At 40.3% G+C, this 25,613-nt stretch overlaps 4 protein-coding genes across 5 annotated transcripts; 1 reads left to right on the top strand and 3 right to left on the bottom strand.

Moving 5' to 3' along the window:
• The first annotated feature begins 260 nt into the window (after positions 1–260).
• On the top strand, positions 261–10,280 carry mylk5 (myosin, light chain kinase 5). 2 transcript variants are annotated; one of them, XM_067615848.1, is made up of 17 exons: positions 261–610; positions 2,335–2,478; positions 3,035–3,187; positions 3,356–3,532; positions 3,970–4,005; positions 5,173–5,300; positions 5,422–5,575; positions 5,663–5,974; positions 6,059–6,167; positions 6,596–6,799; positions 6,912–7,129; positions 7,213–7,336; positions 8,019–8,171; positions 8,253–8,382; positions 8,477–8,564; positions 8,697–8,837; positions 9,168–10,280. In XM_067615848.1, the coding sequence occupies exons 1-17, from the start codon at positions 487–489 to the stop codon at positions 9,371–9,373; spliced, it is 2,601 nt and encodes an 866-aa protein (XP_067471949.1). In that variant the 5' UTR covers positions 261–486; the 3' UTR covers positions 9,374–10,280. The 2 variants fall into 2 exon arrangements, with proteins under 2 accessions (XP_067471949.1, XP_067471948.1); XM_067615847.1 differs by having other exon boundaries at positions 261–622.
• LOC137201028 (uncharacterized) lies at positions 9,451–16,342 on the bottom strand. Its single transcript, XM_067615845.1, has 9 exons — positions 16,227–16,342; positions 15,444–15,609; positions 13,725–15,344; positions 13,510–13,649; positions 13,197–13,401; positions 12,970–13,074; positions 11,677–11,864; positions 11,229–11,370; positions 9,451–11,141 (listed from the first exon to the last, which is right to left on the bottom strand). Exons 1-9 carry the CDS (start codon positions 16,248–16,250, stop codon positions 10,468–10,470), a joined length of 3,264 nt encoding a protein of 1,087 aa, XP_067471946.1. The 5' UTR covers positions 16,251–16,342; the 3' UTR covers positions 9,451–10,467.
• Positions 16,343–18,225: 1,883 nt separating this feature from the next.
• Positions 18,226–19,498, bottom strand: LOC137201467 (complement C1q-like protein 2). Its single transcript, XM_067616551.1, has 3 exons — positions 19,211–19,498; positions 18,965–19,099; positions 18,226–18,869 (listed from the first exon to the last, which is right to left on the bottom strand). The coding sequence occupies exons 1-3, from the start codon at positions 19,464–19,466 to the stop codon at positions 18,583–18,585; spliced, it is 678 nt and encodes a 225-aa protein (XP_067472652.1). The 5' UTR covers positions 19,467–19,498; the 3' UTR covers positions 18,226–18,582.
• A 2,288-nt stretch (positions 19,499–21,786) lies between these two features.
• On the bottom strand, positions 21,787–24,880 carry LOC137201289 (complement C1q-like protein 2). The gene is made up of 3 exons (XM_067616255.1): positions 24,610–24,880; positions 24,364–24,498; positions 21,787–24,268 (listed from the first exon to the last, which is right to left on the bottom strand). The coding sequence occupies exons 1-3, from the start codon at positions 24,863–24,865 to the stop codon at positions 23,982–23,984; spliced, it is 678 nt and encodes a 225-aa protein (XP_067472356.1). The 5' UTR covers positions 24,866–24,880; the 3' UTR covers positions 21,787–23,981.
• Between the last annotated feature and the right edge of the window lie 733 nt (positions 24,881–25,613).

Below are 25,613 nucleotides of genomic sequence, written 5' to 3'. Positions count from 1 at the left end.
TGGGTAGATAAGTCTCCCCTCCTTCCTCCCACTCTTCCTCTTCCTGCCTTTCCTTGTTTATATGTAGTATGTGTCTATTAGCCATGATAATAAAGACAGGGGGTGTGAGTAGTGGGTGGGGGATCTTGCATTGGAGTGATTTTGGAGAGATAAGGAGATGTCTACCCTGCCTGAAATGGCCAAAGTGAAAACAAAAAGATTTGTGATGTAGGTGGAGTTAGATTAGGGGAGGGTGAGAGAAAAAGGGCTTGAACATGTGCAGAGAAGTGTTAGTAGGGAGGTCAGAGCTGCACTGGCTTAGCAGAGAGTGAGAAACAGACACAGTGTTGGTTTAACAGAAGACAGAGACAGAGAAAGCAGCAGAGGCCCACACAGAAGTGACAAAGAGAGGAAGTGTGATAATCAGCTTGGGAAATGACAGTGTAAATTATTTGTTGGTTTTTTTTATTATTTCCGTTAAGAGACTGGGGTTGTTCTTCAAAAGACATGAGTGGTGATGGCAGCAAACAGCGTTATGTGTCAACCTTCAGGATACACATCAAGTCTCCTCATGCATCGGCTGCACCAGGGAATGGGCCAGGAACTATTGACACTAGGACCACAGAAAAAGGTACTGACACAGGTAAGGGCGGCATGAGAGAAGCAGAGATTAATAATTCAAGGTTGTGTGTTTGTGTTGGAAAGCGTTCAACTGGTAGTATTTACCATGTTATTAATGTCAGTACTTGAATAGACAAGTCTGAGCTTGGTAATGCTCCCTGATAGCAGTTGGTGCACTGCAACAAATTTGCTTTAATTTCCTCCTGGTGTTAAAAAGAGATTATTTTCTAGAGATAACTCCATATTTGTTGCTATCAAAGTTAATATCAGCTGTTTCTCCTGAGTTACACTTATCTGATTATTTTTATTGCATTTTTGTTCTTTCACTTTCATATCAGCCCACACTGAATATCATTTTTCTAATGCTCTCAAAGCTTCAGTATTTGAATTTAGATTCCTATTTGAATACATGACCTTTGACATCTTTTTCACTTTGGGCATGTGACTTTTGTCGTGAAACCTCAAAGGCTGATCTGAAGACATAACACAGCCAGTTTTAAAGTTTTGGTTAGTTAGATATGATGTTGTTGTCTATATGTCTATGTTTATCTGCTTAAGTGAACTATTTCAGAGTAAGTTGTCATCTAGCATTCATTATCACACAAACATCTCTCTATCAGATGTACACCTTCTACTGTATGCTTTACTTGTCAGCATTTCAGAAACTGGCAGATATGTCACCTCGGCCACAGAACATGTCTGAGGTTTCCAATGGTGTTTATGAAAGTTTCATTTTCAACAGCGGTAAACGGTTTTTAAATAATCCTGCAACACTTAAGTTGAACTAAGTTACTGACATAGTTGACATGCATATAAAAGCTTCTAAAAAAAAGTCTTGTAAAAAAAAAAAAAAAAAGGTTAAATAATCATGATGTGAAAGAAGTGTGAGAATCCACCCCTCAGTGTTTCTGAGTGCAGAAGTGCAATTCAAAGTATGATGCATGATAAAACAAGCAGTCAGCGTCTGCTACGGTGAGTAATTCAGCAGTATAATCCTCGGCTAAAGGTTAATGGTAAAACACCTGTTTCGTTAAACCATAACTAGTATACTGTATATGACTTAACATTACATCAAACAAACAGATAGGATCACTTTTACACAACATTTCCTACACCTGACCAAGCCTCTGTAATGACTATTGCTTACTCTCATGCGCTGCTGATGATAAGTTCTTGTTTATAAAACGTTACAGAATCAGAGGGAGTGAAGTTTCGTTGAATACCCACCCCTGTACGACTAATATCCGAACAAGAACTCGACTCTGGGTCCAGTGAGAGTAGAATACTGTATCAATACAAGACCTGCTCCTAAAAGGCTTAAAAAAAATAAAAATAAAAATGAAACAGGCCCGTCTGTGTGAACTATGTTTGAGAGAATAGATGTCAGTGGTTTTCTGGGCAGTGGTTACCTAAATTAAAGACAAAAGGAAGAGCAAATAATAGCTTTTGTAGTGTGAAATGTTATGGTAGATGACAGAATGGAACATTATACTCTTGATCGTTTTTGTAAAAACTAGGGTTTCACTAGACTTAATTGATTTTTATAGATAGTAAAGTTGTGAAAATTTATATCAGGTTAAGTTCTGTCATGTTTTGAAAAGTAGGGATGCAGTTAAGTGAAGTTTTGTGTTTGCTCTATACAATCAGGGAAGGATCACTCATAACACTCATTATGAATCCTCCTGCTTATGTTGCATTTTCTTTCTGTGTCTAACTCTTCTTCTCCATTTTCAGGGTTTCTTTCCTCTCGTAAACGTCCGGATATACCCGTCTTCATAGAGCCCCTGGAGGACTGCTGTGTGGACGAAGGAGGTGACATCACGCTACGTGGGGTTCTGACAGGAAGTCAGCCTATCAAAGTATCGTGGTTGCACAATGGTGAGATGGGACAACGTACTCTAAGATTTCTGGATTCCAGCCACTTTTTTTTTTTTTTTTTTTAAAGAATAAATAACAGTAGCAAGAACTTACATTTGGTTTATGAGAAGCAGTTTGTGAGATCCATCTGACCTCTTGTAAACTCTTGAACCCTAAATTTGACCTTAAGCTGTAAATCTTGGGGGGAAAATCTACTCTGTTTTGTAACATCAAGTGTACCGTTTCTGTTTGTGCTTGTTCCAACACAGCGACTAAATGAACCTTGAAACGATGCTATCTTTTAGGGTTGCACCATTTCATCAAATGGAAACATAATCGTCTACACATTATGCTTCACTCAGCCTTTCATATTTGGTATTTTGAGAAACGGGGGTGTTGGTCAGAATTTAAACAATACTTGGCCGTGAAACATGCATTAGTAATGATTGATCCACAGATCCTATATGTGGTCTCATTTTCAGGACTTCCTTCCTCACATTCATTCTCTTCATTGCTCTTGCACATTATGCCAATGAATGAGAGTGTTTCTAGTTTGTTTGTTTGCTCCAATGGGCAGGTGAAGTGGCTCGTTTTGGGATTCCTTCCTTCAATGGCAGGGAGGTGAATTTCGTGGTGAGGGAATGCTTGCCGGAAGATGCAGGTGCCTACACCTGCTTGGCAGAAAACAGCGCAGGGAAGACATCCTGCTGCGCCGCTGTGTTCGTCAGAGGTGAGGTGGACATTGAGACACATTGGTGACTGTTCCTTAATGGACATAAGAAACTGTCTAATTCTCATAAATTCCCATTTGCAGTTAATAGCAAACAAGCAAGAGTTTCATTTCTGATGTCCTGAGGTCTGTTGTCTCTTTCCTCTCTTTTATTGACAACCAATCCAGACTTTGAAACCATCTGTGGTGTGCACAATCGCGTGTCAAAGATCCCCACTTCTGCATCCAAGAGCGTTATGGAAAATGGAAAGTCTCACAAAGTTGAGCCACAAAAGCTCAGAGGAGGATCCACTTGTACCTCACCTACAGACTCTGACATGCAGAGTCCGGTCACATCTCCAAGAGGTAATCAGATTATCAAGATTTAATCATTTGTGGGCATTTTAGGAATTCAAGTCAATGTATGTATGTATTGCTGTGACATCACAAAAAGTCTTGCATGTTTTGATACCCCAGGAAGATATATTGGCCTCTTCACCATTGTTTTAACCTCTTCCGGATATCCATGTTATATTTTTAAATAAAAAAGGAAACGCATCATTTCCTGTCCTTGTGTGATTGGTGTATACAAGTAGGATTATGCAGGACTTCTACAACAATATAGCTCTTTGATACACCCACTAAAGGCTTTAAGTCCCAAGTGAGCACCATTTAGGGAAGTGGACAGTGCACAGTGCACAGTAAAACTTGCTGAGTCTGTTAACTGATAGCCATAGACAGAACAGGGCCACACCTCTATCCTCCCCCGTTAAAACCTACCTGCACTTGATCTCTCTCTGCAGAAGTCATCCCAAAGAAGAGAGCCAACTCGGGGAAAGGTAAGAAGCACACACTCATTTTTTAATTCCTCCAAATGACCAAGCAATGCACCTGTCGTTCCACCATCTATTCACTCTTACTTCTCTTTCTCCTTGTTCAGTGCCGTATTGTCTGCTGCTCTTTCTATTATCCATGTTCACTGATCAGAGTCTGTTGCTTTGTGTGTGTTTGTGTGTTTGTGGTGTGCCCTTGAGCTACACATGCACTTTTTCAGCCTTTGTTCTTGTTGTTATGTTGTCGAACTCCAAGCTATTGTGCCTCCATACACTGGGAAACTTTACCTTGGGGTGTATGCTGCAATAATGAAAGCATAAAAGCTCACATAATTAGGTCTGAATGGTTGTTATTACTGCAAAGGACACGTCATATTGATACAGTACGGATAATACTTAATGATTTACATGAAATATAAGAGAGGGCAAGAGAAGGAGATGTAATAATTAAACATCAGGCTGCCGGTAAATAAAGGAGAATGTAGATACTTAAGCCATTTAAACCTAATGGGGTTATCAGATTGTCTCCAGGCAAATTCACCATCATGATGCCAAAGTATTTGAATACTGACAGTGTGACATTGACTTCAGCTCATATATGGAATTTTCTAGTCTAATGTAAACACATGATAATTTAATATAACTGTAAGATACAGTACAATGACTTCAAATGTGTGTTCAGCCAAGAGGCAAACACATACTTCCTTCCTTTAAGGACATTTGTAAATAGTTGTGAAACTTATTATGGAACCAGGATAAAGAGGCGTCTTCAAAGATCAGGTGAAAATATCCAGCTTAACATTGTTTAACACGCTTCATTACACAAGGACTGGTTGTACTTGTATTGGGGGAAGGTTATCTGTGTTTTGCATTGGTTTCCACTTGAGACACTTGGTGTGCTGTAGGCTATAACAATAAGGGTCTTAGGGGAAGCAACGCACTTCCAGTCTTACCGCACAGCACACATCCCATGCCGCGGATCACGTAATCCCATTACACTAGTAGACATTTTCTCTGTGTCTCTGTCTTTATCTGACACTGTCACACTACACTGCATAGCTTCCTTGCAGTGTGACGTCACAGGCATTTAGTTGATGTTTTCAGCAGAGCCGATGATACTACATTGAGTCAGCAGACCGAAATCAAAACACTCACTTTGTTTTGTCTTTGCAGGTCCAGCATTACATTTTGAAAACCCCCCTCAGCACCTTGAGGTGAAGGTGGGACAAACTGCCCGTCTGACTTGCTGTTTCACCGGCAGCCCACCTGTAGTGTCCTGTTGGATCAGAAACAAAGATCAGGTGCTGTAATTTAAAGGCTAGTATACAAAATATCCACTTTCTGACCACCCAACTTTATTTGTCTCCATTGTCTGTCAGTATTTATCTCCTCCTCTCTCTTTTCCTTACTTTTTATCTGCAGATAGTGGATGGTCCAGAGCTGTGGGCAGAAAATACTGATCAGAGCAGCACACTTGTTATAGCGGAGGCTAAACCACAGCACACAGGTCGCTACACTGTTGTAGTGAAGGACCGTAAAAGCTCAGCACAACACACACTGACCCTTTCTGTCATAGGTAAGGCAACACACACTCCTTAGTGTCAAGACCATATCAAGTAATATTGCAGTTTTTTGAGCGGTGTATTCATCATCGTCCCACCAGAGAAGCCGCAGCCTCCTGCCTCCTGCCCTGTGATCTCCCTCATCACTGCCAGCAGCCTTGTACTGTCCTGGTCGGGCCCCTGCTACGACGGTGGCAGCGCTGTCCTGGGTTATGTGGTTGAGTTAAAGAGCCAAGGACGTGCGGACACTGGGGACTGGAGTGAACTCACTGCCCAGTGCAAGAGCACTTCATACAAAGTGTGCTCCGGGCTGCAGCCTCAAGGGGAATATTGTTTCAGGGTGAGGGCCTACAACACAGTGGGAGTAAGTGAGCCAGGCCCAGTATCAGCAGTGGTTAAGATGGAGCAGAAAGGTAAGGTGATATGGGTTATTCATATATGAAAATAGGGCAAATATAATGAGGCTACTATTACAGCTATTGTGTCTGTGTGTGTAGATTCACACAAACCACAAGAAGAGGAGGGTCCTCAAGAATATACCTGTGTCACTGTTGATTCATCTCACAAAGTCACAGATCACTACAATTTGCAGGAGAAACTGGGAATGTAAGTATCTGCCTGGACAAAACCCATTTTCCAAACAGGTTTGTTGAGAATTGATAAGTGCCTTTCCACAGAAAATAGGATGAACATTTCAGCGTCAGTCTTTCCTTTTATTAGCATGGGTTGTCTGGAAGGGATGGAAGTCCTGCCAAGTGCAAAGGAGGGAGGATTAAAATGCATGCATGTAGAGACATGGTTCTCACCGTATTAACAACAGTTGTACAACAGTGGTTGCAGTCATACTAAAATCACAGATCTGAAGATTGTTTTCCGGGGTTTGATTGCCAGCCTTTATAACTCAAGAAAAAATCATTGTGATGGGCTTACTTCATTACAATACCTCACTTTTTAAAGATCTATGATGACACAACATTCACATTTTATTTCTTGAGGTTTCGAAATAAAAAAGACTAAACACGTCTCTTCATCAGGGGAAAGTTCGGACTGGTGTATAAACTAACCCACAAAGTGACCGGACATGTGTATGCTGGGAAGTTCTACAAAGGCCGACGTGCCAAGGAGAGGGAGGCTGCTCGTAAAGAGATAGAGTTGATGAACTACCTTCACCACCCCAAACTGGTTCAGTGTCTGGCGGCATATGATCACAAGCCTGAGATGGTCATGGTGATGGAGTTGTGAGTATCGTCATGAAAGCCCAAAGTGGATGAATTCTTATAGCACCTGCAATGTTTCAACACAAAGAGATTTAATAACAGTTTGCTGCCCCTGTGGTTTGTCTGTCTGCAGTATAGCAGGCGGGGAGCTCTTTGAACGTATTGTGGATGATAACTTTGAGCACACAGAGCCTGCCAGTGTGCGCTACATGCAGCAGATCCTGGAGGGGATTGCCTACATGCATCAGCAAAACATTGTCCATCTGGACCTCAAACCTGAAAACATTGTGTGTGTTGACACCACTGGCACCTCAATAAAGATCATTGACTTTGGATTAGCCAGCAGGCTCGGTATGTGAAATAAAACCCTCAAATGTTTACTTGTTATTCTGGTGTGTGTTTCAGCACCAAATTATGCCTTTTATGTTTAACAGATGGTGACGCACCTCTGAAGGTGATGCATGGGACTCCAGAGTTTGTGGCACCTGAAGTGATCAGCTTTGAGCCTGTGGGTTTGGCCACTGATATGTGGAGCATTGGGGTCATCTGCTATATATTGTGAGTCGTATTTTTAATCCTATAGCCTTTTCTACATTAAAGGAATAGTTCAACATTTTGGGAAATACACTTATTTGTCTTCTTGCGAGTTAGATGAAAAGATCAATCCACTCACATGCCTGCATTATGCTTTGTTACCTTTGGACAGAAGCAGCCTTCATCCTGTTGCTAGTCTTTGTAATATGCTAAGCTAACGGCTACTGGTAATAGGTTTATATTTGTTGTACAGACAAGAGAGTGGTATTGAATTTCTCATCTAAATTTTGAGAAGGAAGCGAAAAAGTGTATTTCCCAAAATGTCATGATGTTCCTTTAAACATATTTTGTGTCATGCAAATGCAGCATATTCTTGACATTTGAATAGGTGAGAGCTGATTTTCTGACACAATGACTGCAAAACTTAAATTTACAGTAGTCACATCAAACTAGGATTGAGTCAGTTGAACCCACGTCTATCAAACTGACCCAGTCCTTTACCTATAAGTCTTGAGGGACTTAGTAAATTGCAACTCCAGAAAAACACTTTGAGAAACTGAGCAGAACATAATAGACTGTGCTGGTACTGATGGTCATGATGGATTGACTGCCTGTGGTTTGAGAATTTTAGCCTTTTAGTACCACCTAGTGGATATAGACTGATACAGTCAATATAATAACACTGCTCTTTTTCTGTGGTTGTCAGACTGAGTGGCGAGTCTCCATTCCAGGGTAACAGCGATGCAGAGACCCTGGCCTTGGTCACAGCTGCCCAGTGGGAGTTCGATGATGAGAGCTTTGAAGAGATCACAGACGAGGCCAAAAATTTCATTAGCTCCCTGCTTAACAAGGACACCAGGTGATGTCATAATCATACAGCTATTGCACAGCATCCCAGACCCCATCTTGACCTTAACCTTAAGCTCTGTGTGTTTCCCAGGCGGAGGATGTCCTGTAAAGAGGCACTCGCCCACCCTTGGATGGCTGCATTTGAGTCTGGAGATCATGCCGCCACCAAGTGTCTGTCCAAGGAGAAGATGAAGAGGTTTCTAGCCCGGCAGAAGTGGAAGGTAACACATTTCAGGACATTACTTTTATTTTTTTCTTTGAGTTTGAAATGTTGTTTTTCTTTTCTGACTTTTTTTCGTAATATTTGCGTCATAGAAAGCAGGCAAGGCCATGCTAGCCCTGAAGAGAATGGCTCTGCTGTCTAAAGGTGAAAGCTCTGTATCTCCTACCAGCCCTGGAGACGGTGAGACACGTTCTTTTATTATTTTCTCATCAGAGCCATTCGTTTTCCTTGTCTAACCGGGCTATATCTGTGCTCCTGGGGTTTTACCCGTTTTTCCATCTACTTCCTCTTTCCTCCTCCTCTCTGGCCCAGCATCACCTCTGAGTCCGGAGGCAGAGCATGCCCTGGAGTCTTTGGAGCGCAAGATGCAAGAGCCACCCCATTTCACCCAGACCTTGGAGGACCAGACAGTAGCTCAGGGATCCAGTGCTCGTCTCTCATGTCATGTCACAGGTACACACAGACTTGTTATCTTCCTTCATTCAGAAGCTCAAGACTTACCGCAAGTCACAAAAATGAGGACTAGGGACCTGATTTGGACTTGACTTGATGGTTAAATATTCAAATCTGAGGTTTTGACCAAGTAAAATCATGAAACAGTAAAAATAAACAGTCACTATCAGACCTATTGCTTTGAAATAAATATGTTCAGATACAATATATTCATTCAGTCATGTGACGGTCAGCATTCAGGCCTGTAGGACTTGGATCTTGGCTTGCAATTAGTTCATGAAGACTTTTGCTTCTTGCCCCTGTCCTCCCCCCTCCCATCTATCTTGGCAGGATATCCTGACCCAGGGGTAGTGTGGCTGTGCGGGGAGGCGCCTGTGGAGGAGTCATCCACAGTTCAGATAGAATATGAGGAAGATGGCTGCTGTACCCTGGTCCTAGTCAAAGTCGGCCCAGAGGACAGCAACGTTTACACCTGCAGAGCCACCAATGACCACGGAGAGACATCCTGCTCAGCCAAACTCGTTGTTCAACAGTAGATTCATTTCATCAATGCATGCTTACTGCATATGACAGAGACACAAGTATAAATATAATGTTCTTGAGTCTTGAACAGTTTGTTGTAGATTCTTATTTTAATTCAAAAAAAGGGACAAAGCTGGACATTCTGTACTGTGGCTGGATATATTTCTACGTGTATTATTGTACAAAAACTACAGATGAATATTGTTACAGAGTATATAGATAAAGGTTGATATTTCTTCATGGGACAAAGATGTGGTTATACATTGTCTTTAACAAACTGCATTTTCATTTCTTGTTTTAGTGAGCAGTTGTTCCAGCTAAAACCAAAAAAAACGCATTCTTACTTTGGCTCATGTGTGAATTATTTTACCTTTGTCTTTCCAAACCTGCCACCTCGCAAAATATGAATAAACAGATATCTGTTTTAAAAAGCACACATGCCTTAAATTATGCTGTTTGATGAAGAGCATGTTTTTTAAGCTGTTGTTGGGTAAAAGGACGTGATGTTTTTTGAAAAATATTCTCAGTAAAACAAATCTTAAGAAAACGACAAAGCTATTGTTTTTTTTCGTTTCAACAGTGTATCTCACGAAATATTCAGATGACAACAAAATGTGCAAAAAATTACTGGCTGTCCAAACTGTAGGAGATCTCTACCAGTATCAAAAGATACACTCAAACCATCAGTGTACAGACGCTTCAAGTTGTAATACTGACACAAACTAAAAACAAGTTTTAGTGGAATATCAAACTCAAACCATAGCAGGAAAAAAAGAAAATATTCTATATTTTTCTTGCCTGCAAATCACACATAATGACCAAAACCAACAATAAATTTCTCCTCACAAGTATTGTCTGTGTAACCTAAGCCTGATAGACTGTACGGTCGGTAGTTTATTAGTACAATAATACTCTCTAGCACATCAAATCCACAACTGAAAATATTCCAACAAACGCACTATTTACTCCTGTTTGAGTATAACAGTAACCAGCTGTTTTAGAAAATTAGCGTTTTCAAAAAAAATATTTGTGTATGTGTGATTCATATCTTCAGTACAAACGAATCAGCTTGCCTCATCCTTTCAGAGAATTAAGTTGTTCTATGTGATTAGCAATGAGAGTCATCCGTGGCGGTCTGACCCGTGTCGGACATGGGAGTGGGGTCCAAGGGTTGGAGTTGCTGAATTCGTTTTAACTGCGTTTCCAGAAGCTGTGAGTTACAACACGCGTTCCTGTGTTCGATCATGTTTCTCATTATGAACATGTGTGTGGAAGGTGCCACGCTGTTCAGGAAATAATTATTTTTTCTCATGTAAGTAAACAGCCGCTTCACCAGCTTACTGTTTACACAGTCCTGGAGTTCTGGGACCAGATTAACCCTTCGCAACACATCATGTGGGTCTTTTGTGTTACCCTGGTGAAGTCTGTCGTGAAGTGCGTAATGGTGGCTTGATCCAGTTACCGGATGTGCATTTTCTTCTGAATGCTCAAGTTTTTCTCTGAGCCATGGCAGGGGCACCTTCAGTTTCCGATGAACTGCTTTAGCCAAGTTCTTTGATGTCGGAGCAGCTGGTTTTCCTTCATGTGGATGAAAAGGGGGGTTGTCAGGAACTCGTGAGTTTGTGTGTGTTGCTAAACCATGTGCTGAGTCATACAGGCAGACATTTGGGAAATGTTTCCATGACAGGAGAAGGTCAGCAAAATCTCTTGGACTTTCTGTCTGCAAGTTGAATTTCAGACTGTAAACGATGCCATGGGGGCAAGAAACTACACACCATCCACCTGTAAAGGGGGGAAAAAAGAGGAAATTTATTGTCTCTTTTCTTTTCAGACTTATGTTTTTCACAGTTACATTTAATTCATACTTACCAGAGGTACCCCAGATAGATTGATGCACTTTGACATAAGTCTGTTGATTCTTCACTTTCTCCCTCAGCCGGAAGATGAGATCTGCACGAGATCCACTAGAGTCAACACTGGAACTTTTGCACAGACTTCGAAGAGTTGCTTCCTGGGAGACATGAAACAGAAGTGTTCACCAAGAATTCAAGTTAAAATTATCATTCTTAGCAATGCATTTATTGTAACATCTCTTGAAAGACACAAGGCATGAACAGAGAGAGGGTGAGCATGTTCACCTTCTACCTGTGAGATCAGTTTGATCATTCCCTGATTAAAAAAGGCAAATCAACACATGGATTTGGATTATAAAAAACTACACAAAAAGAACAACAACATTTTTTGTGGTTTTTCTGGCTTTACATAAAAAAGGAAGCTTAGGCCAAATAAATAAGGCTTATTTTTATTAATAACCTACATTTTGTTTGAGCAAATCCTCACAAAGACGGTCTGCAGTTACACTACTCAGTTCTCCCTCAGTCTCAGATGTGGGCATCTTTTTGAATTCGGTGTTGAGGACACTATCGGATTTGCGGGTTTCCTTCCCAATCCAAGGAGCCCAGAGTTCATAAGATGGACGAACCAAAAACGGATTTGTTGAAGAGTCTAAAAAAAAAGTAAGAACAAAGTCATAAGTGCATTTCCGATGGAAAATTGAAAAAAGTGTTAGAGCCACAATGTTATTTTTTTGTTTGTCTTATATTATCCTTACCTAAACCACAATGTGATTATATGTATACACATGCAGTTCTCACATTGGACACAGTGTGGAGCATCAATGCAGTAAGTGCATATAGCAAAGGTGATGAGAATCAAGTGTGCAGATGGGGAAGCAAACCGTTTTGACCGTGTCAGTGTGGCATCGTGTCGGCTTGGCCGAAATTTGAATCTGTGTTTGTTCAACGGAAACATCAACGTGAGTAAATATGGACAACGCTGTTATCTACTTATGTTAAGGTGATCGTGTGTATGCTGAACTTGGAATAAACAGATCACCTAATCCAAAGACATACAGTGCATTGGACACTGGTTTATTGTTTGGCTCAGAGCACACGTCTGAAACAAGTTTACCCGTTCGCACCTCAGTGGCTTATATGAGTATGTTATTTTTATCACTACGAAAGGAAAATATGTATCTATGCACACTGGAGTTGACTAATTGTAACCAGACTATAAATTAATGATATAAGAGTTTGAGTTTAGAGTTAGTGAAAATACCTGGGGCACTCTAGAGTACTTGCCCTGACGAAGTCCTTAATGGCTAAAACAAGTAGGTATGTTTTTAACTATGACTAAGTAGCCATGAAGTATTAAAGGCTTTTTAAATTTTTTACCTTCTTGTGGGCCTCAGATCTTTTTAATAACTCTAAATTAGCAGGATCCCCAAACTGAAGAGCACCAGCACTCCATGCATCTGTTTTTATAAAGAGTTTGTGTTTGTAAAAAAGATGAATCAATGCAAACAGTTACTTTATACAGTATGAAAGTTTGGGCAAATAACATTCAATCTTCTGCAGCTATGAACAGAAAATATGTTTTTGACATTGTCTCCTTCGTGTGCTCTAAAGGCCACTGACACTACAACATGATTTCAATCACAATTAACTGTTGAATTAAGAATGATCGATCTGGTCATCTTTGAAGTTCAACTAGTGGTTTAGCAGAATAAACAGACATAGCAACATACAGTAGGATTTAACTCTTTACTTACTGGGAAAAAAGCCTTGACTGATCATTTCCAGATGTACAGAGTCCCAGAAGTCCTCTATGTTGTGTTGTCCATCAAAGTCTTCAGGAGGTGTTTCCAATTCACTCACTACATTCACAGACACATCGGATAAATACAGAAACCATTTTCAATTTAAATTACAAAAATAAATAATAATTAATAAATAAATAAATATTTTAATTTCTTATTCTCAATTGCTAATAACTTACCCTCCAGTTTGGAGACTCTGTTTCTGTGGATGTCCATCATGACAACAGCGGGGGAAAAGCCACAGTTTACGCAGGAGTAACTGTACTCTGTGTTGTTCAAAGCCTCGAAGTGACAATAGGCTTGAAAAATGATGTTGATCGCGGGAAACTTTTGGCCCCGAAAACTCTCCAAACAGCTGATCAGTCTGGACACCGACACATGATTCTGTAAAGAAAAACAAAGGGATTATATAGATTTTTCTTTCTTACATGTATGCAAGTACAGAAAGATATAAAAGTGCAGTGTGATAAATACACATTGCTATATACACACCTGTAGGTTGTATCGCATATAGAGGCAAAGCTCTAGAGTCAAGATGACATGATCATTAAAGTTGTGAAGACCATCTCGCCATTCCTGGTACCGGTAGTCCATGTGGCATTTAGGGCATCTTTTATTGTAAGTCGAGGTGTCTGCAGTGAGTAGAAGAATAAAATCAGGACATCGAATCAGCAGTACGTGGTCAGTCCATGATGTATTTTACTTACTGTGATTTACACCATTCATGCTGACTATTGTAGCTTTGTCTGTGATGAGAAATCCATCTTCTAATCTGGGATGGCCTTGACAGAGCTTGCATGTTTCTTCAGTAGGAATCAAACATGCAGGATAATCTGTCAGTGCTCTTGGTGCAGTGGCATCTCCAGGAAGAGTTGCAGGTATTTTCTTCTCTTCATAAGTGTATCTCACACTTCTCTCCAGCTCTGTGGTAGCAGGATTACTGTGAGACTGAAATGTCTCTTGCGTTGAAGCGGGCAGGAGGTCTTTCCTAGTTTGAAACACGTGCCACTTACCGATGCTCTTGTGTGGACATGATTTACGAGGGTTGGTACAGGGGCAATGCCAGGTTTGTTTTTTCAAGTTATAAGTGACTATAACTCTCCCAAAGGAGGAGAAACTGCGTATTTTGGGCTCATGAACAGAGAGACAAAGTTGATGTGTGGAACCTCCCAAATCCACCAACACAGAAAAAGGCACATGGTCTTTCTCTGCTCCTTTTTGCCTCAATTTGCACATTGCCATCATAGATTCTTCGACAATATGCAGAGACACCAATTCCTCAAGAACCTCTGGATTAAGAAACTCCTCGCAAGCAATCTTGGTGCAGTAATCCAGCGATCGAATGTGCTCACACAGGCTGTAAATTAGCCCACTCTGCTTTGCAAGCAACTGGTACTTGTGACATTCCTCCAACCCACATTTTATCTGATGATGTTTTCCCCATGTTTTGCGCTGTACATGTATCGGCACAGAGAACCCATGAGCAACTCTTTGGACAGCAAATATTCCACGTGTTTCATCAACACACACGTTTTTAAGATGTGAAGCAGCAGTAATATCCTTTAGCCCTCCATGCTTCCTCTTTATGTGGGCACCCAGGTTTTTCTTGTAAAGACGAAGCGAGCAGTGAGGGCACCGCACTAATCTTAAACTTCTGATACCGTAAGACGGCAGCGTCATTGTGTCAGGATACGATGCAGCATCCTTGACTGAGCCCTCGGGTGAACGGGCATCTGTGCTCGAGGCCTCTGGTTGTGAAGCTGCGGGAATATCGCTGGATACTGGTGAAGCTACAGGGGAGTGGAGAGAAACTGAGGGTGGAAGTGTATAACAATGGTCTTGCTCTACTACTGATGTATTACACTCCATAGGCTCCTCCAGCAGATTCAACAGGCTTGGGTGAGGCTCTGAGTTGGGTACTGCCAGTGTCGTAGCTGGAGAAGGGGGTAGTGCTGATGTCGTAGCTGGAGGAGGGGGTACTGCTGTTGTCACAGATGGAGAAGGGGCAACTACTGATGTCACAGATGGAGAAAGGGGCACTGCCGATGTAGCATGTGGGGGTTCTGGTGATTTTGCAGGTGGAGAAGGGGGTACTGCTGCCGATGTTGTCGCTGAAGAAGGGCATCTTGAAATCTCCTGGGAAGCAGCAGTGCAGAGTAGTGATGGCAATAAGAGTGGTTCCAATGTGAGTGATGGAGGAGGTTTATTTTGACATCCGAGCGCATGACTTTCCATATCTTCCCTCCGTATGATTGTTTTTTCACAGTAGGGGCAATGATAATGACCCGTGAGTCTGCATGGCTGATTGCATCTGCAGATGATGTTATCTGCAAGAGGACACAGAACAACAGTAACTACAACCTTAACTACAATATTAAATAATCAATAAATATATGTAAGTTCTACAGCTAAGACAGTCCACTTACCTTTAACATGCAATGCAGTGCTGATATGGCAATCCATGTGTCTCTGGATCTTCTTGCTAGTAGTTGGCTTGAATTTGGGACACAGAAGGCAGTGAAACAAAGTCTTGCTGATATTCGAGCACTGTATTTCGAACTGGCCCCCAGGTTTAACTATTGATTGGTGGATCTGTAAAATAGCAATGTTTTACTTGTATTACAACTTTAGGACATTTTTAAAAACAACTTTAAAGGAGTAAGCACAACAGAGGAAATACAGACATTGCTCTGCACACATATAGCATTTCTACAATTATAACATGAGGAAAGGAAAAAAAATACAATTAACAAAATATATGAAATAAAATATAACAAAGATTTGACAAAACATTAAACGTGCTTCATGATGTCTTCCAGAGGAATGCCAGCTTTGTGTTGCAAAGATTGTTTAGTGATGGATAACATAATAATTAGAAAACCTTAGTTTGTTATTGTTGCAGACAACGACGTTTATTACAGTCATTCACGGTTCTGTTATCAGTATGAACCACAGTCAGTGGCATGAACAAATAAAAACTAGGTACATTGTAAAAATCTTAGAGAGACATTGTATATTATGGCTTTGAACCTTGTGTCAACTGAAGACTTTTTGGCTTAATTGTCAACATTAATGCTAGCTATTCCGTCCGCATACATGGGAACAGCTAACGCTAACTACAACAAAGTATAAAAGCGCTTTGAAATGACATGTTTAGCACTGAGGACTGCAGCTCTGATGAGATGTTAGTCTAGTTTATAATCACTTACTTTGACCATGATGCTTTGAAGCATCCAGTGGCTCAACTTCCATTAAAAATGTAGTTTTAAGTGTTGCTGCACGCAAAACTCTCTGCAGTCTGAGTGCAACTGTAATTGAAGTGCGCATGCGCGATAGCTTAAAAGGACCCAATTAATGCGGTTGTTCACCACAATGCCTGTATGGAATCAGGCCTTTATTTTAAAAGGTTTATCCATAGATGTATAATATGACTTACACCTATCAGCCACAACATTAAAACTACTGACAGTGAGATGTTAGAAGAGATGTTGGAAGCAAATCTATTCAGTATAAGATTGTACAAATATTATTTCACCCCACTCAAGCTATATAAAATGAGTCTGATTCAGAATAGTAACTGCTGGCAATGTAAGGAGGTTTTTCACATTCTTACACGCTATACGGGAATGCCCCTTGGTTCTGTCCATTAACTGTATATAAATATCTCTCTATATATATAAAGTCAGTGGTTCTGCCTGGTGTCTATCCAACTTAGCCACTTCAATTGCTAAATTGTATAGTTCTATAATCCTCAGCCTTTTCCCATTCTATAAGTAATCTTTAACTTTTTGATTATAAAGTTTCAACATCTTATCTGGTATAATCGGTTGGAAACGTCATTGAGATATAGTTAAATTGTGAGGCAACCCCCATCTTAATAGTATTTATCTTGCCCCAAAGCATGAGGTTAATTGCTTTCCACCTATCCAGATTGTTTTTTATCTTTTGAAGTAATGGTGCAAAATAATATTATACCTGGCTGGGTGGCACATGCTGTCAACTGGGTGGCGCAGGATAACTGGTTAGGTGGTTTCTGGTTTTGGGTGGGGTTACCAGGGGAAGAGATGGCACCAGGATGCACTATGGGAAGTAGGCAATCAGGCAAGGGTAGTGTGATGCTCTGGGCAATGTTCTGCTGGGAAACCTTGGGTCCTGGCATTGATTTGGATGTTACTTTGACACGTACCACCTACCTAAACATTGTTGCAGACCAAGAGCAGCACTTCATGGCAACGGTATTCCCTGATGGCAGTGGCCTCTTTCAGCAGGATAATACACCCTGCTACACTGCAAACATTTTTCAGGAATGGTTTGAGGAAAATGACAGAGTTCAAGGTGTTGCCTTGGCTTCCAAATTCCCCAGATCTCAATCCAATCAAGCATCTGTGGGATGTGCTGGAAAAACATGTCCAATCAACAGAGGCCCCACCTTGCAACTTACAGGTCTTAAATGATCTGCTGCTAATGTCTTGGTGCCAAATACCAGAGGACATCTTTAGACTTTGGAGGAGTCCATGCCTTGATAGGTCATCTGTATTGGCGGAACGAGGGGAACCTACACAATATTAGGCAGGTGGTTTTAATGTTGTGGCTGATTGGTGTAGGCCAATAATACATCCATGGGCTTATCGTGTATCTTGTCAAATCTGTGGACAATATTGCCAATTTCTTGATAACTGGCTTGTCAAAAAATGTGAAAATAAAATAAACCTAAAAGTTTGACTTGTCAGACAAGATGAAGATGAATAACATTAATCTAATTTTCTCATCATCCATTGCATTGATGGGACAAAAGACCACAATCATATTGAAATTGCTGTTCTATCAATTGTAAAAAAAAAAAATGAGACAATCTGTCTACACATCATGTGAACACATATTTTAACATTTTTTACGTAATATCCAAGGATTGTCGTTGGCATGCATGACATAGAAGGTCTATGTCATGCATGCCACCTCAGGACAGCTGACATGATCCACAGTAAACTTAACCCCTCTTGTAATTTTCAGTCTAGATGTGTACACTATGTAAATGTTCCAGGCAGAGATGAAAGGTGCCAGCCATCTTAGTAAATTGCCTCATTGGCTTACATAATAGTTGTTTTTCTTCATTGTTCAAGGGTAGATTAATATCTGTAAAGCCTACTATTCTTGCAACACAGAAAATGCAGTTATAAAAAGAACTCACAGGCAACAGTATTTGTGGATTTTATTGTATTTATTATCTATTGACTATGTTGAATTATACCTTCTTTATGTGCATTTTTTACCCTCAGTACACATAACCACACTTAGTTACTTTTTGTATAACTTCACAAGAAACATTTCTACATGAAATCACATTTTTTCACAATTGTCTATTAATACCCAGATATTCATAAAATATTTCAAACAGTTTGTTTGACTAATTGTATGATCATTACATAATTAGTTTGGCTTGTGTGTAAATATTTTTTATAGTGCAACAAACCCTCTTCCCATTTGGCAGTATGAATAATATGAGATGTATTTATTTTATCGTAAGAGCATTAGGAGCCAGGCAGACCTGAAATCATGTTGTTTGAATCACATGGTGAAGAGCAGAAAACCACTGAAGGTGTTGTAATTCATGCTATCATCATAGATGATCCTGTGTGCCTGGAGCTCCACATATACGTTATCTCCCACGTCCAGGGGGATGACCGCAGCATTGCTGCCCATGTCGTTGCTGTCAGTCCCAGATGTGTCCCAGACAGATGTCAGCCTCACACCATTCTTCATGAGGCTCACAACAGAGTTGGCATGAGGATTGATGTTGTTGAACATCGAGAATCGAAAGAAGTACATTCCTTTGACCATCGCTGTGAAAATGCCTGTCAAAAAAAGGAGAATGGTTTACATTTAATGAGTCCTTATATGTCTGTCTCTCTCTCTCTCCTTCTATGTCTTTCTCTGTCTGGCACACTACCTGTTGAAGGATTGTAGCCACTGCCAGTGTTGGAGAAGACCTTCTTATACTGCAGTGGGGTATTAGCAGAGATAGGCCCAGTGTTTCCAGAGCCAGAATCCCTGAGAGCTGCTGAAAAGGCCACTTGAGGTGCACCTGAGACCATCAAATTACCACAAACACATCAGAGGTTAGAACTGATAAAAAGATCAGGGAAGAAATATATCTCCTTGTTATAACCCACTAAAAACATTTGCCATATTTTACCTTCAATCAGGCTCCGCAGCTCCAGGACTTCTTTCCCAGTGTTTTGCAACTTCTCCTCCAGGTGTGTTATTTTTCCCACCATGTTTGCTACTTTCTCTCCCACTGCCCCCAGGGTTTGACTTATGGAAGTGAGGGAGCAGGTATCAGAGCAGCTGGTTGATCCTGGGTACAGAGAGACCCTGTCATTGTTTTTGTCGGCTTGTGCTTCAGATAGCCAGCAGCTGAACGCAAGAATCAGGACTGCAACTCTCATCATCCTTGCAGTTTTGAAATCTCTGCTTCGATGTAGTTTTCCTCTTTCAAGTCTAACCCCCTTTTATACTCCACCTGACACTGTGCAACACAAGAAACACCGGTTACAGGAAACGCCCATTTAAAAAAGAAAACACTATCTCAGTTGGGAAAACCTACCCAAGTCCAAAAGGTGATTAATGACACTTATACAGCATGTTACTGGCAAAGTTTACAAAGTTCTTTATGTGTCTGAGATAATAAAACACTACATACAGCAAGTTTAAAGACTTGATTAAATACACTTGTTAAAATAGGACATTTTGCAATTTGTTAGCTTTGCCCCATGACTGCACTCTGGTTAACAGGGAACTAAAAAATCTACAGATAAGTACGTTTTACGATACAAACCTTGTCATACTTTAAAGTTAATCAAAACGTATCATATCTGCAGCCAGTGTAGTGTCGCTGAAATTGGGAAGACAGGTGTTGATATTATATAATGATGCTTTCTATGTGTGTTAAATAATGTTTGAGTTTCTGATTCATTTCAGCACATTTTTCTAATGTTTTTTTAAATTACTTATATGTTTTGGTTGTACTTGTTTTCATGTTGATTGATACTGATAGTGTTCCTAGTGTGAATACTCATATGGCAAAAATGATGACTGTGGATGAACGCGTATGAATGTGGGTGCGAATGGGTCAATGTGGCATGTAGTGTAAAGCACCTTGAGTGACTGAAAGACTATAAATGCAGCCCATTTACCATTTACATATTGGTCTTTCTCAAGGAAAGTTCAATTCAAGTGTCAGATACAGCCTATATATATATATATATATATATATATATATATGTGTGTGTGCACACCCCACATCTGGTGGTAATGTACAATCAGTGACATCATCAGCAAGTTACAAAGATATAGTTGAGGTAACTGCAATTACTGAACATTAGAAAAAGTTAAGAGAATACATCAATACCTCTATCTATATACGTTTTGACATCAAGAGAAAAAAGTTTATGTAGTTTGATACATATTGTCAGGTAATATTACCAGGATTCACAGACATGATGTTATTAGTGCTTTTGCTCCCCTAATTGAGGTTTTTCCCTTTTGTGAAAGGAGATCAAACAATGGATGATTGAGCTTGCACTGTACTCTCAGTTCGTACTCGTTAATTAGCCATGAGTTGTTTGGAATGTAAAACCAGTTCTTTTAATTCCACAACATGAAAACAGACCATCACCTACCGAGTAAAGCTAGTTATTCTCGGAAGCTGAATACCTGAGCAGGAAGAATGTGTTGACTGTAGCCTCAGGTCACCTGAGGAGTGTTTCATCACGCTGGCTAACAGGATAGTCTGGCTTATTTCGATAAACCTCGCTAATTTAAGTGGGAGGTCCTTTCCATCACTGCAGCTTATATGAGTCCCAGCTCAGTAACCATGGTAACTTAGCAGAACTAGCCTGCTCTGTGGCAGGCTAACGGTCAAGCTTAACTCACTAAGACCAAGAAAGTGGATCATATCACTCCAGTTCTCAGATCTTTACACTGGCTTCCTGTCTGTCAAAGAATTGACTTTAAGATATTGCTGTTGGTTTATAAAGCACTAAATACATCTCTGATCTGCTGCTACATTATGAACCATCTAGACCTCTCAGGTGGTCTGGGACAGGTCTGCTTTCTGTCCCCCAGAGTAAAAACTAAACATGGTGAAGCAGCTTTCAGTTTTTTATGCTCCAAATATCTGGAACAAACTCCCAGAAAACTGTAGATCTGCTTCGACCCTCAGTTCTTTTAAATCGCAGCTGAAGACTTTTCTGTTTGCCGCTGCCTTTCATTAAACCACATTGAGGGTTAATGTATTAAACTGCACTGCTACTTTTATTCTCTTGTTTTATCTGTCTTATTCCCTTTAAGCTTCTTTTTTATTTCCAAATTTAACACTTTTTAATTGTGTTTATATGTCTTTTTACTTGTGTTGCTTTTATTTTCTGTTTTAATGCCTTTTATGCTCTATGTAATGCACTTTGAATTTCCTTGTTGTTGAAATGTGCTATACAAATAAACATGCCCCGCCTTGCCATGCCTTAACATAGCTGCATGTCAAAGAATGTCAGACAGACAGAAACAGACTCAAAAGACGGCTCCATCAAGTGTCTTTTCACACTCGCATCACTTGTCTGTGTTCAGGAAACATAAAATAGAAGAACCGTGAGGGACTTTTACAAAAATACTTAAGTAAATCCCCATTTTATTCGTGTTTACTCCTGTATTGGACTAGACCCTTTTATTTAAAAGTCTAGCGTTTATAATTTAAGAAATGAAAGTGTGCCAGCGTTATTTTGAAGTTATTTATTTATTCACTCACTCATTTTGTTCAAGCTGTGAAGACAAAAAGAAAACTAAATAAAGGCCAAACCATGTCCTTCTGCTGTGTTTAAATGTATACAGTATTAACTCCTTTATAGTAAGCAAAATTCACCGCTCTCATCACCTGTTCTGCCGCCGGGGAAAAGAAGGAACATGTCATTGGCAAAAGTCAGAACCTGCGGCTTCAAAAATGCTCACAATGTGTTTGAAACAGCTGTACTGTATTTTGAAACAGTCAATAAAATTCAGTAAGTCTATATTCATGTAGAGTAATAAATCTCCAAATGTCAATTAGATGGTATTCTGCATGAGAAATAAAGAAAAAAGGTTATGATATTATAGTGATATTTGATCCGGACAGACGTGATCACTAACCGGTATCCACTGTATTCATATCCTTCCCCAGTTTCTTTATCTCCAACTGCAACTTAATTTTTAACTTTCATTGACGCTTGTTAATGGACATTTTGTGAAAGAGAAAATGTGTCAAAGAGTATGATAATGCTGGTAAGTTGGTTCTCTTAAGTTGCTGACACTGTAATTTTAATTATACATCTGATATTATCTAGCCAGTGATTATATAACCACACTAATCTGAAGGGCAATACTATTGAATGCTCATTTATTAACAAATAAAGATAAAATCATGAACAGGGACAAGCGCTGCTCTTTACTTCCCCCAGACTCATCCAACCGGATGCAGGGATTGAATCGTCATGGAGGGACAAACCAGTGACTGGAAAAGGCTGGATTGAAAGACAGCACAGAAGCACTAATCATGGCAGCACAAGAACAGGCACTTAGTATAAGATCAATAGAGGCCACCATACCAGACAGGACCCCAGGTGCAGGCTGTGCAAAGATGCTCTGAGACAGTTCAGCACATAATAGCAGGGTGTAAGATGCAGGCAGGAACAGCATACATGGAACACCATAACCAAGTGGCTGGCATAGTGTACAGGAACATCTGCACCGAGTATGGGCTGGAGGTCCCGAGGTCACAATGGAAGACACCTCCTAAGCTGGTTGAGAATGACCAAGCCAAGATCCAGACTGACAAACTGGTGATGGCTAACCAACTGGACATCGTGTTGATTGACAAACAACAGAAGAAGGCAGTGTTGATAGACATAGCAATCCTGAGCGACAGCAACATCAGGAAGAAAGAACACGAGAAGTTTGAAAAATACCAAGGGCTGAAAGAGGAGCTAGAAAAGATGAGGGGAGTAAAGGCAACAGTGGTGCCAGTGGTAATCGGAGCACCGGGGGCTGTGACTGACAAACTGGGAGAGTGGCTCCAGCAGATTCCAGGTACAACATCTGAGGTCTCTGTCCAGAAGAGCGCAGTCCTAGGAACAGCTAAGATACTGTGCAGAACCCTCAAACAGACCGGAGCTTGAGGAACTTTCTGCCTAGTGTCTAGCCAACTTGGCCATTTCAATTGCTAAATTGTATAGTTCTATATTTGGAAATGCAAATCCTCCCCTTTCCCTAGGGGCACACATATTTTTTTAAAGTTAATCCTCAGCCTTTTCCCATTCTATAAGTAATTATTTGATTATATTGTTTCAATATCTTATCTGGTATAATCAGTTGGAAACATCATTGAGATATAGTTAAATTGCGAGGCAACCACCATCTTAATAGTATTTATCTTGCCCCAAAGCATGAGGTTAATTGCTTTCCACCTATCCAGATGTTTTTTTATCTTTTGAAGTAATGGTGCAAAATAATATTATACCTGGCTGGGTGGCACACGCTGTTGACTGGGTGGCGGCACAGGATAACTGGAGGCAAGGGTAGTGTGATGCTCTGGGCAATGTTCTGCTGGGAAACCTTGGGTTCTGGCATTGATGTGGATGTTACTTTGACACGTACCACCTACCTAAACATTGTTGCAGACCAAGTACAAGTACACCAAATCATTGTCTATTAATACCCAGATATTCATAAAATGTTTCAAAAATTGTATTTTCATTTCCTAATTCACAGTTTGTTTGACTAATTGCACGAACATTATATAATTAGTTTGGCTTGTGTGTGAATATTTTTTATAGTGCAACAAACCCTCTTCCCATTTGGCAGTATGAATAATATGAGATGTATTTATTTTATCGTAAGAGCATTAGGAGCCAGGCAGACCTGAAATCATGTTGTTTGAATCACATGGTGAAGAGCAGAAAACCACTGAAGGTGTTGTAATTCATGCTATCATCATAGATGATCCTGTTTGCCTGGAGCTCCACATATACGTTGTCTCCCACCTCCAGGGGGATGACCACAGCATTGCTGCCCATGTCGTTGCTGTCAGTCCCAGATGTGTCCCAGACAGATGTCAGCCTCACACCGTTCTTCATGAGGCTCACAACGGAGTTGGAAACACTATCGAGGTTGTTGAACATTGAGAATCGAAAGAAGTACATTCCTTTGACCGTCGCTGTGAAAATGCCTGTCAAAAAAAGGAGAATGGTTTACATTTAATGAGTCCTTATACGTCTGTCTCTCTCTCTCTCCTTCTATGTCTTTCTCTGTCTGGCACACTACCTGTTGAAGGATTGTAGCTCTTGCCAATGTTGGAGAAGACCCTCTTATACTGCAGTGGGGTATTAGCAGAGATAGGCCCAGTGTTTCCAGAGCCAGAATCCCTGAGAGCTGCTGAAAAGGCCACTTGAGGTGCACCTGAGACCATCAAATTACCACAAACACATCAGAGGTTAGATCTGATAAAAAGATCAGGGAAGAATTATATCTCCTTGTTATAATCCATTAAAAACATTTGCCATATTTTACCTCCAATCAGGCTCCGCAGCTCCAGGACTTCTTTCTCAGTGTTTTGCAACTTCTCCTCCAGGTGTGTTATTTTTTCCGCCATGTTTGCTACTTTCTCTCCCACTGCCCCCAGGGTTTGACTTATGGAAGTGAGGGAGCAGGTATCAGAACAGCATGTTGATCCTGGGTACAGAGAGACCTTGTCATTGTTTTCGTCAGCTTGTGCTTCACATAGCCAGCAGCTGAACGCAAGAATCAGGACTGCAACTCTCATCATCCTTGCAGTTTTGAAATCTCTGCTTCAATGCAGTTTTTCTCTGTCAAGTCTAACCCCCTTTTATACTCCACCTGACATTGTGCAACACAAGAAACACCAGTTTCAGGAAACGCCCATTTAAAAAAAAACACTATCTCAGTTGGGAAAACCCACCCAAGTCCAAAAGGTGATTAATGACACTTATACAGCATGTTACTGGCAAAGCGTACAAAGTTCTTTATGTGTCTGAGATAATAAAACACTACATACAGCAAGTTTAAAGACTTTTAAAAATGTTATATTGATTAAATACACTTGTTAAAATAGGACATTTTGCAATTTGTTAGCTTTGCCCCATGATTGCACTCTGGTTAACAGGGAACTAAAAAATCTACAGATAAGTACAGTTACGATACAAACCTTGTCATACTTCAAAGTTAATTAAAACGAATCATATCTGCAACCAGTGTAATGTCGCTGAAATTGGGAAGACAGGTGTTGATATTATGTAATGATGCTTTCTATGTGTGTTAAATAATTTTTGAGTTTCTGATTCATTTCAGCACAGTTTTCTAATGTTTTTTTAAATTACTTAAATGTTTTGGTTGTACTTGTTTTCATGTTGATTGATACTGATAGTGTTCCTAGTGTGAATACTCATATGGCAAAAATTACTTAAATGTTTAAATGGCAAAAATGATTATTTATTGAATTTTATTTACCTTTATTTATGCTGGACTTATTTTCATTTCATTATTTGTGTATTCAT

This window comes from Thunnus thynnus, chromosome 17, assembly GCF_963924715.1.
Source record: "Thunnus thynnus chromosome 17, fThuThy2.1, whole genome shotgun sequence".
Taxonomy (NCBI): Eukaryota; Metazoa; Chordata; class Actinopteri; order Scombriformes; family Scombridae; genus Thunnus; species Thunnus thynnus.
Note: the sequence above shows the minus strand (reverse complement) of the source record. Positions and strands in the feature narration are given on the sequence as shown.

What these genes read in the sequence shown, in the direction of transcription:
- mylk5 (XM_067615847.1), top strand. Translation starts at nt 487, where the DNA reads ATGAGTGGTGATGGCAGCAAACAGCGTTATGTGTCAACCTTCAGGATA. An exon ending in TCCGGTCACATCTCCAAGAG is followed by an intron (nt 3,533 to 3,969) that starts GTAATCAGATTA and finishes CTCTCTCTGCAG; the next exon opens with AAGTCATCCCAAAGAAGAGA. An exon ending in TGGATTAGCCAGCAGGCTCG is followed by an intron (nt 7,130 to 7,212) that starts GTATGTGAAATA and finishes TATGTTTAACAG; the next exon opens with ATGGTGACGCACCTCTGAAG.
- LOC137201028 (XM_067615845.1), bottom strand. Translation starts at nt 16,250, where the DNA reads ATGCTTCAAAGCATCATGGTCAAA. An exon ending in ATATGCGATACAACCTACAG is followed by an intron (nt 13,402 to 13,509) that starts GTGTGTATATAG and finishes TTTTCTTTACAG; the next exon opens with AATCATGTGTCGGTGTCCAG. An exon ending in ATCTATCTGGGGTACCTCTG is followed by an intron (nt 11,142 to 11,228) that starts GTAAGTATGAAT and finishes CCCCCTTTACAG; the next exon opens with GTGGATGGTGTGTAGTTTCT.
- LOC137201467 (XM_067616551.1), bottom strand. Translation starts at nt 19,466, where the DNA reads ATGATGAGAGTTGCAGTCCTGATTCTTGCGTTCAGCTGCTGGCTATCT. An exon ending in GCTGCGGAGCCTGATTGAAG is followed by an intron (nt 19,100 to 19,210) that starts GTAAAATATGGC and finishes TGATGGTCTCAG; the next exon opens with GTGCACCTCAAGTGGCCTTT. An exon ending in TGGCTACAATCCTTCAACAG is followed by an intron (nt 18,870 to 18,964) that starts GTAGTGTGCCAG and finishes TTTTTTTGACAG; the next exon opens with GCATTTTCACAGCGATGGTC.
- LOC137201289 (XM_067616255.1), bottom strand. Translation starts at nt 24,865, where the DNA reads ATGATGAGAGTTGCAGTCCTGATTCTTGCGTTCAGCTGCTGGCTATGT. An exon ending in GCTGCGGAGCCTGATTGGAG is followed by an intron (nt 24,499 to 24,609) that starts GTAAAATATGGC and finishes TGATGGTCTCAG; the next exon opens with GTGCACCTCAAGTGGCCTTT. An exon ending in GAGCTACAATCCTTCAACAG is followed by an intron (nt 24,269 to 24,363) that starts GTAGTGTGCCAG and finishes TTTTTTTGACAG; the next exon opens with GCATTTTCACAGCGACGGTC.